This window comes from Trichechus manatus, unplaced genomic scaffold (assembly GCF_000243295.1).
Source record: "Trichechus manatus latirostris isolate Lorelei unplaced genomic scaffold, TriManLat1.0 scaffold00154, whole genome shotgun sequence".
NCBI classification, from domain to species: domain Eukaryota; kingdom Metazoa; phylum Chordata; class Mammalia; order Sirenia; family Trichechidae; genus Trichechus; species Trichechus manatus.
Window position 1 is genome coordinate 5,067,636 of NW_004444090.1, and position 11,792 is coordinate 5,079,427.

At 38.4% G+C, this 11,792-nt stretch overlaps 1 protein-coding gene across 2 annotated transcripts in view; it reads right to left on the reverse strand.

Annotated features, from left to right (window-relative positions):
* Window positions 1–11,792, reverse strand: part of BCKDHB (branched chain keto acid dehydrogenase E1 subunit beta) — a 273,664-nt gene that overhangs the window by 248,601 nt on the left and 13,271 nt on the right. For both annotated transcript variants that reach the window (XM_004386058.3, XM_023740397.1), the window contains exons 2-3: window positions 7,638–7,715; window positions 2,520–2,588 (exon numbers count right to left, since the gene is read on the reverse strand). In XM_004386058.3, the coding sequence (XP_004386115.1) occupies window positions 2,520–2,588; window positions 7,638–7,715 (147 nt within the window). The remainder of the gene's footprint in view (window positions 1–2,519; window positions 2,589–7,637; window positions 7,716–11,792) is intronic.

Genomic DNA, 11,792 nt, shown 5'->3' on the forward strand with positions numbered 1-11,792 from the left:
ACCCCTTCGGGAGCAAGGGAGAATGAAGAGAACAAGATACAAGGAAAAGATTAGTCCAAAGGACTAATGGACCACAGCTACCATGGCCTCCACCAGACTGAGTCCAGTACAACTAGATGGTGCCTGGCTACCACCACTGACTGCTCTGACTGGGATCACGATAGAGGGTCCTGGACAGAGCTGGAAAAGGATGTAGAACAGAATTCTAACTCACAAAAAAAAGACCAGATTTACTAGCCTGACAGACTGGAGAAAACCCGAGAGTATGGCCCCCAGACACCCTTTTAGGTCAGTGGTGATGCCCCTCCCAAAGTTCACTGCTCAGCCAAGGACTGGATGGCCTCATAAAACAAAACAGGACTAATGAGGCACAGCAGTCCAGGAACAAGGACTAGAAGGCAGGAGGCGACAAGAAAGCTGGTGATAGAGAACCCAAAGTTGAGAAGGGGCAGTGTTGACATGTCATGGGGTTGTTAACCATTGTCATAGGGTAATATGTGTACTAACTGTTGAATAAGAAACTATTTGTTCTGCAAACCTTCATCTAAGGTACAAAAAAAAAAAATTATGTGAGATCAAAGTGACAACAGCAACTCAAAAGGCTTGACGGGAAGCCTAAGGGGCAGTGAGTTGAAGATAATGATGATGGAATAATTTGGAAAAGGATAATGAGAATAGAAGCACAACTGGAAGAATGTAATCGAGGTCACTGAAATGTACATGTAGAAACTTTCGAAATAGTGTAACTCTGGCTATGTATATTTTCACCAAAAAAAAGGTCCTCAAGGTCGAGAAGGGAGAGTGTTGACATGTCGTGGGGTTGTTAACCACTGTCATAAAACAATATGTGTACTGACTGTTTAATGAGAAACTAATTACTCTGTAAACCTTCATGTAAAGTACAATAAAAAAATTAAAAAAAAAAGAAGAATATGTTCTGCATCCCACTTTGGTGAGTGGCATCTTAAAAGCTAGTGAGCAGCCATCTAAGATGCATCAACTGGTGCCACCCCACCTGAAGCAAAGGAGAATGAAGAACACCAAAGACACAAGGAAAACATCAGCCCAACAGACAGAAAGGGCCACATAAACCAGAGACTCTATCAGCCTGAGATCAGAAGAACTAGATGGTGCCCAGCTACCACCAATGATCACCCTGACAGGGAAAGCAAGAGAAAGAGTCCCTGACAGAACAGGAGAAAAGTGGGGTGCAGAACTCAAATTCTAGTAAAAAGACTAGACTTAATGGTTTGACTGAGACTGGAGGGACCCCAGAAGACATGGCCCCCAGACTCTCTGTTAGCCCAAAACCAAAACCATTTCCGAGGCCAACTCTTCAGACAAAGATTAGACTGGACTATGGGACATAAAATAATACTCGTGAAGAGTGTGCTTCTATTTAGCTCAAGTAGATACGTGAGACTAAATGGGCACCTCCTGTCCGGAGGCAAGATGAGAAGGCAGAAAGGGTCAGGAGCTGGTTGAATGGACACGGGAAATCTGAGGTGGAAATGAAGTGTGCTGTCACAGTATAGGGAGAGTAACTAGGGTCACATAACAATGTGTGTATAAATTTTTGTATGAGAAACTAACTTGAGTTGTAAAATTTCACTTAAAGCACAATAAAAAGAAAAAGGAAGATGCCAACTCCTCCTACCCTTAAACCTCAGTGTTTCGCTGACTTCCAAATTAGATAAAGCTGAGAGAAGAAATAAAGTGTCAATAGCACCTCAAAGGCATCCCAAACTGTCAAAGGACAGAACATATTCCTTACACAGCAGGTCACAAGAGTAGGAATGCTAGGATGAGCCAAAAGGCATTCTGACTGTTGTTCAGTCTGAGTGAAATGAAATGAGTAAAAGCAATAGACAGAAATCAATCATACGTCAGGCAAAAGACAAAGATGAGCTGGATAAAACAAAAAAATCACACAGAAGGGTAATAAAAGATTAAAACTGTTTACAAAAACCAGTGGGCAGAATCTTGAATTATAAGCAATAGAGTTGAGACTGGCTAAGGCAGGAAGCAATAAGCTATCAAAGGTTCTTTGGGCAGATGAATGACATGATAAACAATACATTTAATGAAGATTATTTTGAAATCAATAATATGTGTAATATGGACTAGATCAGAGAGATGCTAGAGCTAGAACAACACATTCGGGGAAATCTAGGACAAAGGATTCTACGCGTGGCTGCTGAAATGAAACGGAATCCGTCTATACAATAAGCATATGGCTAACAATTTAACAGGCACATTTTGTACAGTAAAACCTACAAAAGCCAGGAAACTGTGTATGGCAGAAACCTGTCAGAAAAGGAAAACTCAAATACTTTCCACTAAAATAAGCAATGGAAAAGCTGTAAGGCAGCACCCTGTCCAAGGCAGAAAACTTGCAAGGCCTGGAAAAACAAGGCAGTCCCATTGAGTTCCAGCTCTCACCGGTTTCACTGTATTTTCAAGATCTTAAAGTAAAAGTTCTACAAGAATACTGTTCATATATAAAGATATTAACTTACCATACTTGTCTCGCAAGCCAACAGTGCATCTAAAGACTCCACCAAAGGCAACATCTTCACCAAATATTACTGAAAAACAATGTTTAAAGAAAACATTTTATTTAAATAATCCCGAAACGATGCTAACTTTGAGAAATAAGTAATTTAAATGTTTACATTTTAAATCACGAAACAGAAACGGACCATGGATCTAGATCAAGCTATTTCAACCTTGGCATTTTTGACTAGATAATTCTTTACTGTGGATACTGATTGGTGTATTATAAGATGTTTAGCAGCATCTCTGGACTCTATCCATTGGATATCCCCCCACACACACACACACACATACACAAGTTGTGACAACCAAAAGCATTTCCAGACATTGCTTAATGTCCAGGGGCAAGGGGTGTGTGTGTGTGTGTGCGTGTGTGTGCAGAATTGCCCCTTATTGAGAGTGGACCACTAATCTAGAATCTCATTTTGTTTTACTCATGAGGAAAATGAGGCCAGAAAAGAAGTAAAGTGACTTGCCAAGTCAGAAAGCTAGAGGCAGAACTTGACTCACGCTCCAGGCTCCTGAGTACCATGCTACTAGTTATTGTTACAGATAGTATACAATGAGATCCATCTGAAGAGCTGAAGGAAGAGCATTCCAGGCCAAGGGAATGATCATGAATAGAAAAGGGACTTAGATTGTGTGAAAGAGAAAGGAAGCAAGTATGGCTGGAATATAGCGAGCAAGGCAAAGAATGGTATCAGTAAAATTCAGAGGAGATTTATAGCAAGGTGAAAATACAATAGTGGATATTAAGAGATCTGAATTATAGTACCATGAATGCAACTTACCAGCTTTGTGAACCTCGAGAAAATAACTCAACTTCTCTATGTTTCAATTTACTTAATTTTACAAATCAGAAGCCTAAGCTAGATTGATCATTCTCGGACCATATTCTAAACAAATCAGGTATAATTTCAGCAATTAGGAGACAATGTCTAATTCATTTAGAATCAGTTCAGTGGGTATATATGAACTCAAGAATTACATATATCAACCACTGTTTAATTAATAAGTACATATGACTATATTAGCCACAATTTAGACTTTAAAGCAAATTTAAAACATAAAAGTATTTTTTCTATTTGAAATTAAACTTCAGCTATGTTGACAATTGTCACCTTTCAAAGATCTACAACAAAACTGCTTAAGAAATTATCATTAATAAAATATATTAAGGAAACGAAAACAGTTGGTCACAAAATATATTTTTCTCATGTAGCCCAGGTATGCAAACTTAAGTTTAGTCAGGCTCTACATATACTGAACATACAGGTGCTCCCAGGTTAAAAAAAAGAAGAAGATTAATGCCAGAAACATTTTTTTCATTTCATAATAAAATACTAAAGAAAACCAAAATTCAAGCAACTATTCAGAATGACCTTTGAGAATGGGGGATCAATTCCTCATTTCATCCTCAAGTCCAGCTCTCACTTCCTCCTAAAATATAACCTGTCTTTCACTTGACTTTGAAACTATGGATTCTCAAGTATAAATCCAAGGGTGGTCATTCAAAAAAGAAATAAAGCCAATCAAATTTAAAAAACATACAGTAGAAGGACAACTGTTTTTGTACCCATAATTTAATAAAATGAAGATTAAGTCAGTTTATTATTAAAGGTATTTCAAAAAAAATCAAGTTGATTGGAAATGTCTCCCAAAGGAAAGCAAAGAATCAAATCTTTATTTTATAAATAGATATCTGAATAAGGTAGTATTTTCAGTTTTTCTATATGGGGAAACAGGAGTACACAATAGGTATCAGTCCAGAAGGTATTAATACAATATCAGGGCCATACATGTTATGGGAGGAAGTTAACTTGATGACATTAGATACATATAAGAACTAATTAGTAAGGAATGGATAAAAAAATGTTAATATCACAATTTGATTATTTAGTCTTAATCATTTAATCAGTTCTTTTGAAAATTTCAGGTATCATATTTTTATACAAAAAACACTCGCATTATACTTTTTTCCAAACCCTGCAACCCTCCTGCATGTGATTTTCAAAAGTTCATTATACCAATTTTTTTTTACATGTTGCTGATTTCAATTTCAATTTTTTTTTCTCTCCAACAGATTTAACGTTACTGGGATAAAACTGATCTCATGGAAACTTCATTTAAGGTAGGTATACTCCTAAACCAAGCGCAACCAATGGTGAACTGAATGGGCTCGTGATGGAAATGGGAAGCCATGGTGAAACCAGAATATGAATGCTAGAAATCGATAAGTAAGAAATGATGGTAGGCCTAAAACTACATGAACAAGATGTTGTTTACATTTTACTGCTTTCATAAATCTTAAACTGAAACATAATTTTTGATAATCAATGTCTTTGAAATCAACAAATAAAAGTCACCAGAAGAAATTACATTTTCATCTCAAAACAGGCCGTTTTAGTTTATTCATTACCATCATCATCAAAGTCCGATCCCTGTCACTAGCATCATTGAAATATATGTGACTTCTGAACTAATGTCAACATCATCACTGCCTTCGGTGTCTTCATCTTCATCATTGATATTCTGCTGGTATACAATCCCAGCCCTTCTGAAGCCACTGCAGATGTCTGGTGTTATTTTCCCCCAAGCAGAAGCCACCCACTTGCCATGTTGTCCTGATGGGTGAACTCATGAATCCCAGACTGCATCCATTCATCCCATTCTCTTCTCACAAAAAGTCTTGAATGGGTGGTTGACCCCTTTGTCTAGCAGCTGCAGCTTGCAGGTAAGGCCACCAGGTATGACTGCTATATGGGCACAAGTTGAGTTAACATAATTTTGAATGTTTTTTTCTTTGTGAGCAGCCATGGCATTGAAAATTAGCAAAGACCTCTTTGAAAAGAATCCCCCCTGGCCTGGCCCTGTAACATTTATCTACCCATACTTTCATAACATCACAGTCTTATTACAATGAACAACCACACTGGTGGGCAGCTTTTCGCGAGGCATCGCAGGCAACCCTCTTGAAAATCACCATTGGTTTTAATTTCACCCCACTCGCAGCACAACCAAGAACTACACTGAAGCAAGCCCTCTAGTACACAGGAGTTGTACTGGTTACAGTTTTCATACCTGAAGCAGCGGTAGTACCAGTGGCCGGAATGTTGAAAGATGTCAGCATCTTTTCCATATTAATTATGTCGTTGCAGAGATACTGTTTTCAGAGATTTCTCTGGTGACAAATTTGCAGAAGCTGACCATCTTTTACTCCCAGCCATCGGGAAGTTGCTGGCCTTCAGCAGTTCTCATTCTCACAGAAAGGTCATTCTTTTTCATGAATTTAGAAATCCAGGCAAAACCCACATTAAAATCTGTGATTCCTCTTTCATTTGCCAGAAGCTTCACTTTGATCTTTCAAGTCATTCTACAACTCAGGCCATTTCACTCTGGGCCCATGACATGCACATTTTCACAGATTTATTTTCTCCAGCTCTTTCTTCTCCTCTCTCCATTCGCGAATAGAATAGACAACTCTCCAACCTCGAACTCTCTTGCTGCCAGTCTCACCATGGCTTTCAGTTTGAAGTGGGCAGTGCATGACTTGTGTTTAATTTCTGTCATGCTCCTAACGGGGTCTAAGACTTAGATTTATAAACTAAAAAAATGTGCACAATATAATTGATAACTGGCTGGTTCTAGAAAAGAGATCACAAAATTTAAATGTGAGGTATACAAGAAACAAAGGTCTTTTATATGCTTGCAAGCATATGACTAAAGTGGCTTGTGATCATTGATCAAAGACACTGGTGCTAATAAGGCATAATTGGACTAGGAAATAAGCACACCTAACATAGCTTAAGGAAACCCTGATGGCATAGTGCTTAAGAGTTCAGCTGCTAACCAAAAGGTCGACAATTCGAATCCACCAGGCACTCCCTGGAAACCCTACGGGGCAGTTCTACTCTGTCCTATAGGGTTGCTATGAGTAGGAATCGACTTGACAGCAATGGGTTTTCTTTCACATAGCTTAACGGTTTCACTTAAGATGATATGACAAGGTTTTTGCATTCAACAGCTCAGCCAAGAAAACAAAAAAACCAAGCCCATTGCCATGTAGATTCTGAGTCATAGCAACCCTACAGGACAGAGTAGAACTGCCCTATAGGGTTTCCAAGGAGTGGCTGGTGGATTCGAACTGCCAACCTTTTGGTTAGCAGCCGTAGCTCTTAATCACTTTGCCACCAGGGTCAAGAGTGATCATGTATTAGTTTTGCTTTGTCTACTCCACCAGTTAAAAGCCAGAGTCAGAAGACAATTGTGATAATTACGTCAACGCAGACTGAATCGAGATTTCTATTGATAGTGACCGGATGCAATTCATGCCAGTGCAGGCTTTGCTTTGTCTAAGCTTCCAATTGATAGCACATAATTTATAGACAGGCTTCAGTAGGTTCAAGGTCCTGATTGAGGACTCAATGATGACAGGGACATAATTATCAACTTAATAGAAACAAACACACAGTTTCAATTGTTTATTTTCCAAATACTGGGGTACTACCAAACTGGATCCATGACCTCTTGGCCATGGCTTATACCTTTATTATACAAATATGATCAAAACTAACATCTTCAGACTACTGAATGAGGGTGAATGAGGCCAAAACTCACTTCTGGAAATGTCACAAGACTTGTGTAGTACATGCATGGGCACACTATACCAGAACTTTTTTACACAAATTTTGTCATTGCCATGTGTTATATGTGTGTGTGTGCAATGCTTACATGGGTGTGCTATTTGCAAAAACATAGTATAGTGTTAAACATTGATCTCCAAATATTTCAAGCAAACCATCAATTCTGAATTAACACATCACCATAAACCAGCCGCCACTGAGTTAATTCCAACTCCAGGTGATCCCATGTGTGTCAGAGTAGAACTGTGTTCCAAAGGGTTTTTAATGGCTAATTTTCGGAAGTAGATAGCCAGGTGTTTCTTCCAAGGCATCTCTGGGCGGACTAGAACCTACAACCTTTCTATTAGCAGCCGAGAACATTAACCGTTTGCACCCCCCATAAAAAAAACAAACAAACCCATTGCCATCAAGCACAAATGATGCACAAATGAAGTTTACCTGCAGTAGGATCTTTGGCCAATGAGTTATCCAAAGCACTTGTTATTGATTGGAAAAGATTCATTTTCTGAGTCTGCCCTGTGAAAATCAAAAAGTATTTCATTGCAAACATTATAAAATATATAAAAATAACCAGTTTCTTAGTAATTGATTACAACTTGATTAAAATCTAGCTAGAAAGAAAGGTATAGAATATATTATGTGAATTTATTGAATTATTTACAATGAGGCTGGCTCTGTAGAAGACGCAAAAGCAATACAGACCTCAAGAAGCTTGTTGGTGAGGAAAATTTATACATATTAAACAATTTAAAAACAAGTATAAAAAGGGAGAAGGAGGAGACTGGAAAAACCCCAGACTATGGTCCCCAGACACCCTTTTAGCTCAGTGGTGAAGTCACTTCCAAGGTTCACCGTTCAGCCGGGGATTGGACAGTCCCATAAAACAAAACGGGACTAATGAAGCACAGCAGTCCAGGGACAAGGGCTAGAAGGCAGAAGGGGACAGGAAAGCTGGTGATAGGGAACCCAAGGTTGAGTAAGGACAGTGTTGATGTGTTATGAGGTTGTTAACCATTGTCATAGGGCAACATGTGTACTTACTAATGAGAAACTATTTTGTTCTGTAAACCTTCATCTAAAGTGAGAATAGCAGCACAACTGGAAGAGTGTAATCGATGTCACTGAATTGTGCATGTAGGAATTTTTGAAATGGTGTATCTTTGGCTATGTATATTTTCACCAAAAAAAAAAAAAAAAAAAAAGGTCAAGAAGGGAGAGGGTTGACATGTCGTGGGATTGTTAACCAATGTCATAAAACAATATGTGTACCACTGTCTAATGAGAAGCTATTTGTTCTGTAAACCTTCACCTGAATACAATTTTTAAAAAATCCAAAAAAAAAAAAAAAGGGAGAAGGAATATAATCAAGTGACCAAATGTGTGTAAACAATAAGAGCTATGAAAGGTCAGAAAAGGGGATCAGCCAAAATGAGAGTGGGGTGCTCAGAATCTAAACCATTAGGAATGGCAAGTGACTAATAGCATGTATTAAGTATGCCACCAATAGCAAACAGTCATGGACCACTAAATATGAGGACCGCTAAATATAAACCTTAGTACCCAGAACTGTTGGCATTTGGAGAACGTTATAATTCCATGCGTTAACACATCACAGAGTTAGTCCTTCCTGACATCTTACTGTTTAAGTAGAATCTTTGCAAGCCAAAGCCTGTCTCTCTAAATGGGTTGGTTCTTGGGCAGATTAAATGGAATAATACTTGTAAAGCACTTAAACAATGCCTGGCATATAGTAAGTGCTGAATAAATGTTGGCTATTATTGTTAGATTCTGGACTTTGTTTGCGTCCTTCATTTTGACCTTGGCTTTACTCTGAGTGGTGTGGTAAAGCTTTATTTGACAAAGCTCTAGATGCTGGAATTTAGAAACATCATGACTTTAGAGCTTTGATTTCAGCCTAGGTGCTACCCAGCACCCACAGTCATCCTGGAACTTCAGGTCAACTACTCTCCAAAAGCACTACTGAGAGTGCAGAAAGGTTTCCACCTATATCTTCTCTGATCCAGAGGACCAAAGCCTTAGCGCCTGATCTACCCAGAGTCATGCTGGTATCAACTCCGTTCAATACCTGCCACTTACCCTGACCACTATCCCACCTAACTTCATGTTCTTCAATAGCTGTAATGTCTCAAAAGACAAGGTCTAATTCCCAGTGTGCATCATAAAAGCTACTGCCACTGCTTTCAACCCTCTGACTACGGGGACACTGGTCACTCATCCTTTTCCTGGAAACCCATCTTGCTCGCAAGCCCAGCCTGGTTGCACAGCAAGCTCTGACCTATGACACCTTTAATCCCTCAGGTCTCCACCTACACCATGGCCTTCTGACCCTCTGCTTGTTCTGCCTCAGAAATCTATCTGATCCCTTCAACCAATGCTGAAAGCACTGGTTTCAGGTCTTAGAAATACCCAATTAAATACGCCCTCCATGCCTAGAATAATGGCCTGTTTCTACTCTTATTTCTGATAGGAATAACAGGAACTTATTCAAAAAAGTATTGCTATATTATCTATGTCAAAGAATACACAGTATCATACCACATGTCTATGGTTGCTGTACTTCTTAATTTATTCTTCAGGCTAAGGCTATGCCATCTAATAGATACTTTCCATAAATCCTTCTCTATTCTACAAAAACTTTTAAAATATGTATTAGTGCTCAGCATCAGAAGGTAATGGTTTAGGGTAAATTTTTTCGCAATCACTAAGACATTCCCACTCTTTCTCCTATTTAATACATTTCCTAAAATGATATTTTTTTTAATATTCAGAATATATAAAGAACTCCTATAACTCAACAACAAAAAGACTACCCAAACAAAAAATGGGCAAAGGACTTGTATAGACATTTCTCCAAAGAAGATATACAAATGGTCAATAAGCACATGAAAAGATGCTCAAAGTCATTAGTCCTTACGGAAATGCAACTCAAAACTACAAAGAGATATTTCACACCCACTGGGATGGCTATTTTGGAGCCCTAGTGGTGCAGTGGTTAAGAGCTAAGGCTGCTAACCAAAAGGTCAGCAGTTCAAATCCATCAGCCACTCCTTGGAAACCCTATGGGGCAGTTCGACTCTGTCCTATAGGGTTACTGTGAGCGGGAATCGATGACAGCAACGGGTTTACAGGATGGTTATTAACAGAAAAAAACGGAAAACAAGTGTTGGTGAGGATGTGGAGAAATTACAAACCTCATCCATTTCTGTTGAGAATGTAAAATAGTGCATCTGCTTTGGAAAAGTTTTTTTTTTTTTTCTCAAAAATTAAATATGGAATTACCATATGAATCAGCAATTCCACTCCTATGTATATACCCAAGAGACTTGAAAGCAGGGACTCAAATAGATACTTGTACACTAATGATCACTGCAGCATTATTCACAATAGCCCAAAGGTGGAAACAACCAAGAGGCATCAATAGATGAATGGTTAAACAAAATGTAAATATATGCATACAATGGAATACTATGCAGCCATAAAAAGGGATGAAGTTCCAATACATGCTCCAACACAAATGAACCTTGAAAATATTACACTGAGTGAAATGTCAGGTGAAACAAGACAAATATTATATGATCCCACTTATACGAAATAGACACTAAAGATTATTATTGGTTACCAGGGGCTTGAAGTAAGGGATAGTGGGTAGTTACTGCTTAAAGGGTACTGAGTTTCTGTTTGGATGATGAAAATTTGTGGAAATAGATAGCAGTGATGGTTGCACAACACAGTGAATATAATTAATGTCACTGAATTGTATTAAAAATGGTTACCATGGCAAAAATTTTGTTATATATATTTTACCACAATAGAAATTTTTTTTAAATTTACAAATGATCAGTGTATTTATCATTAGTTTAAAATGGTAAAAAGCACCTTAGTGTCTTAGGCCTAAAAAATAAACCAAAAAACCCAAACCTGTTGCTGTCGAGTTGATTCCGACTCACAGCAACCACATAGGACAGAGTAGAACTGCTCCATAGGGTTTCCTAGGCTGTAATCTTTATGGAAGAAGACTACCACATCTTTCTCCCACAAAGCAGCTGGTGGGTTCGAACCACCAACCTTTCAGTTAGCAGCCGAGCACTTAACCACTGTGCCACCAAGGCTTCGTTGGTCTGTCAAAGATAACCGATCGTAATTCCATGTGACCATATAAACTTTTGCTCCTGATTTTTTTTTTCAATTAGGTTCAAAAGTTTTGGTTTTTGGATTAACTGCTATTCTACTAGGTGTTTTTAAAAGGTGTGAATGACAATTTAAATAAAGCAGCATCTACTTTTGATATTTTTTTAATTGTACTTTAGATGAAGGTTTACAGAACAAACTAGCTTCTCATTAAACAATTAGTACACATATTGTTTTGCAACATTGGTTACCAACCCCACGACATGTCAACACTCTCCTTTCTTGACCTTGGGTTCCGTATTACAGCTTTCCTGTCCCCTCCTGCCTTCTCATCCTTGCCCCTGGGCTGGTGTGCCCCTTTAGTCTCTTTTTGTTTTATGGGCCTGTCTAATCTTTGGCTGAAGGGTGAACCTTGGGAGTGACTTCATTACTGAGCTAAAAGGG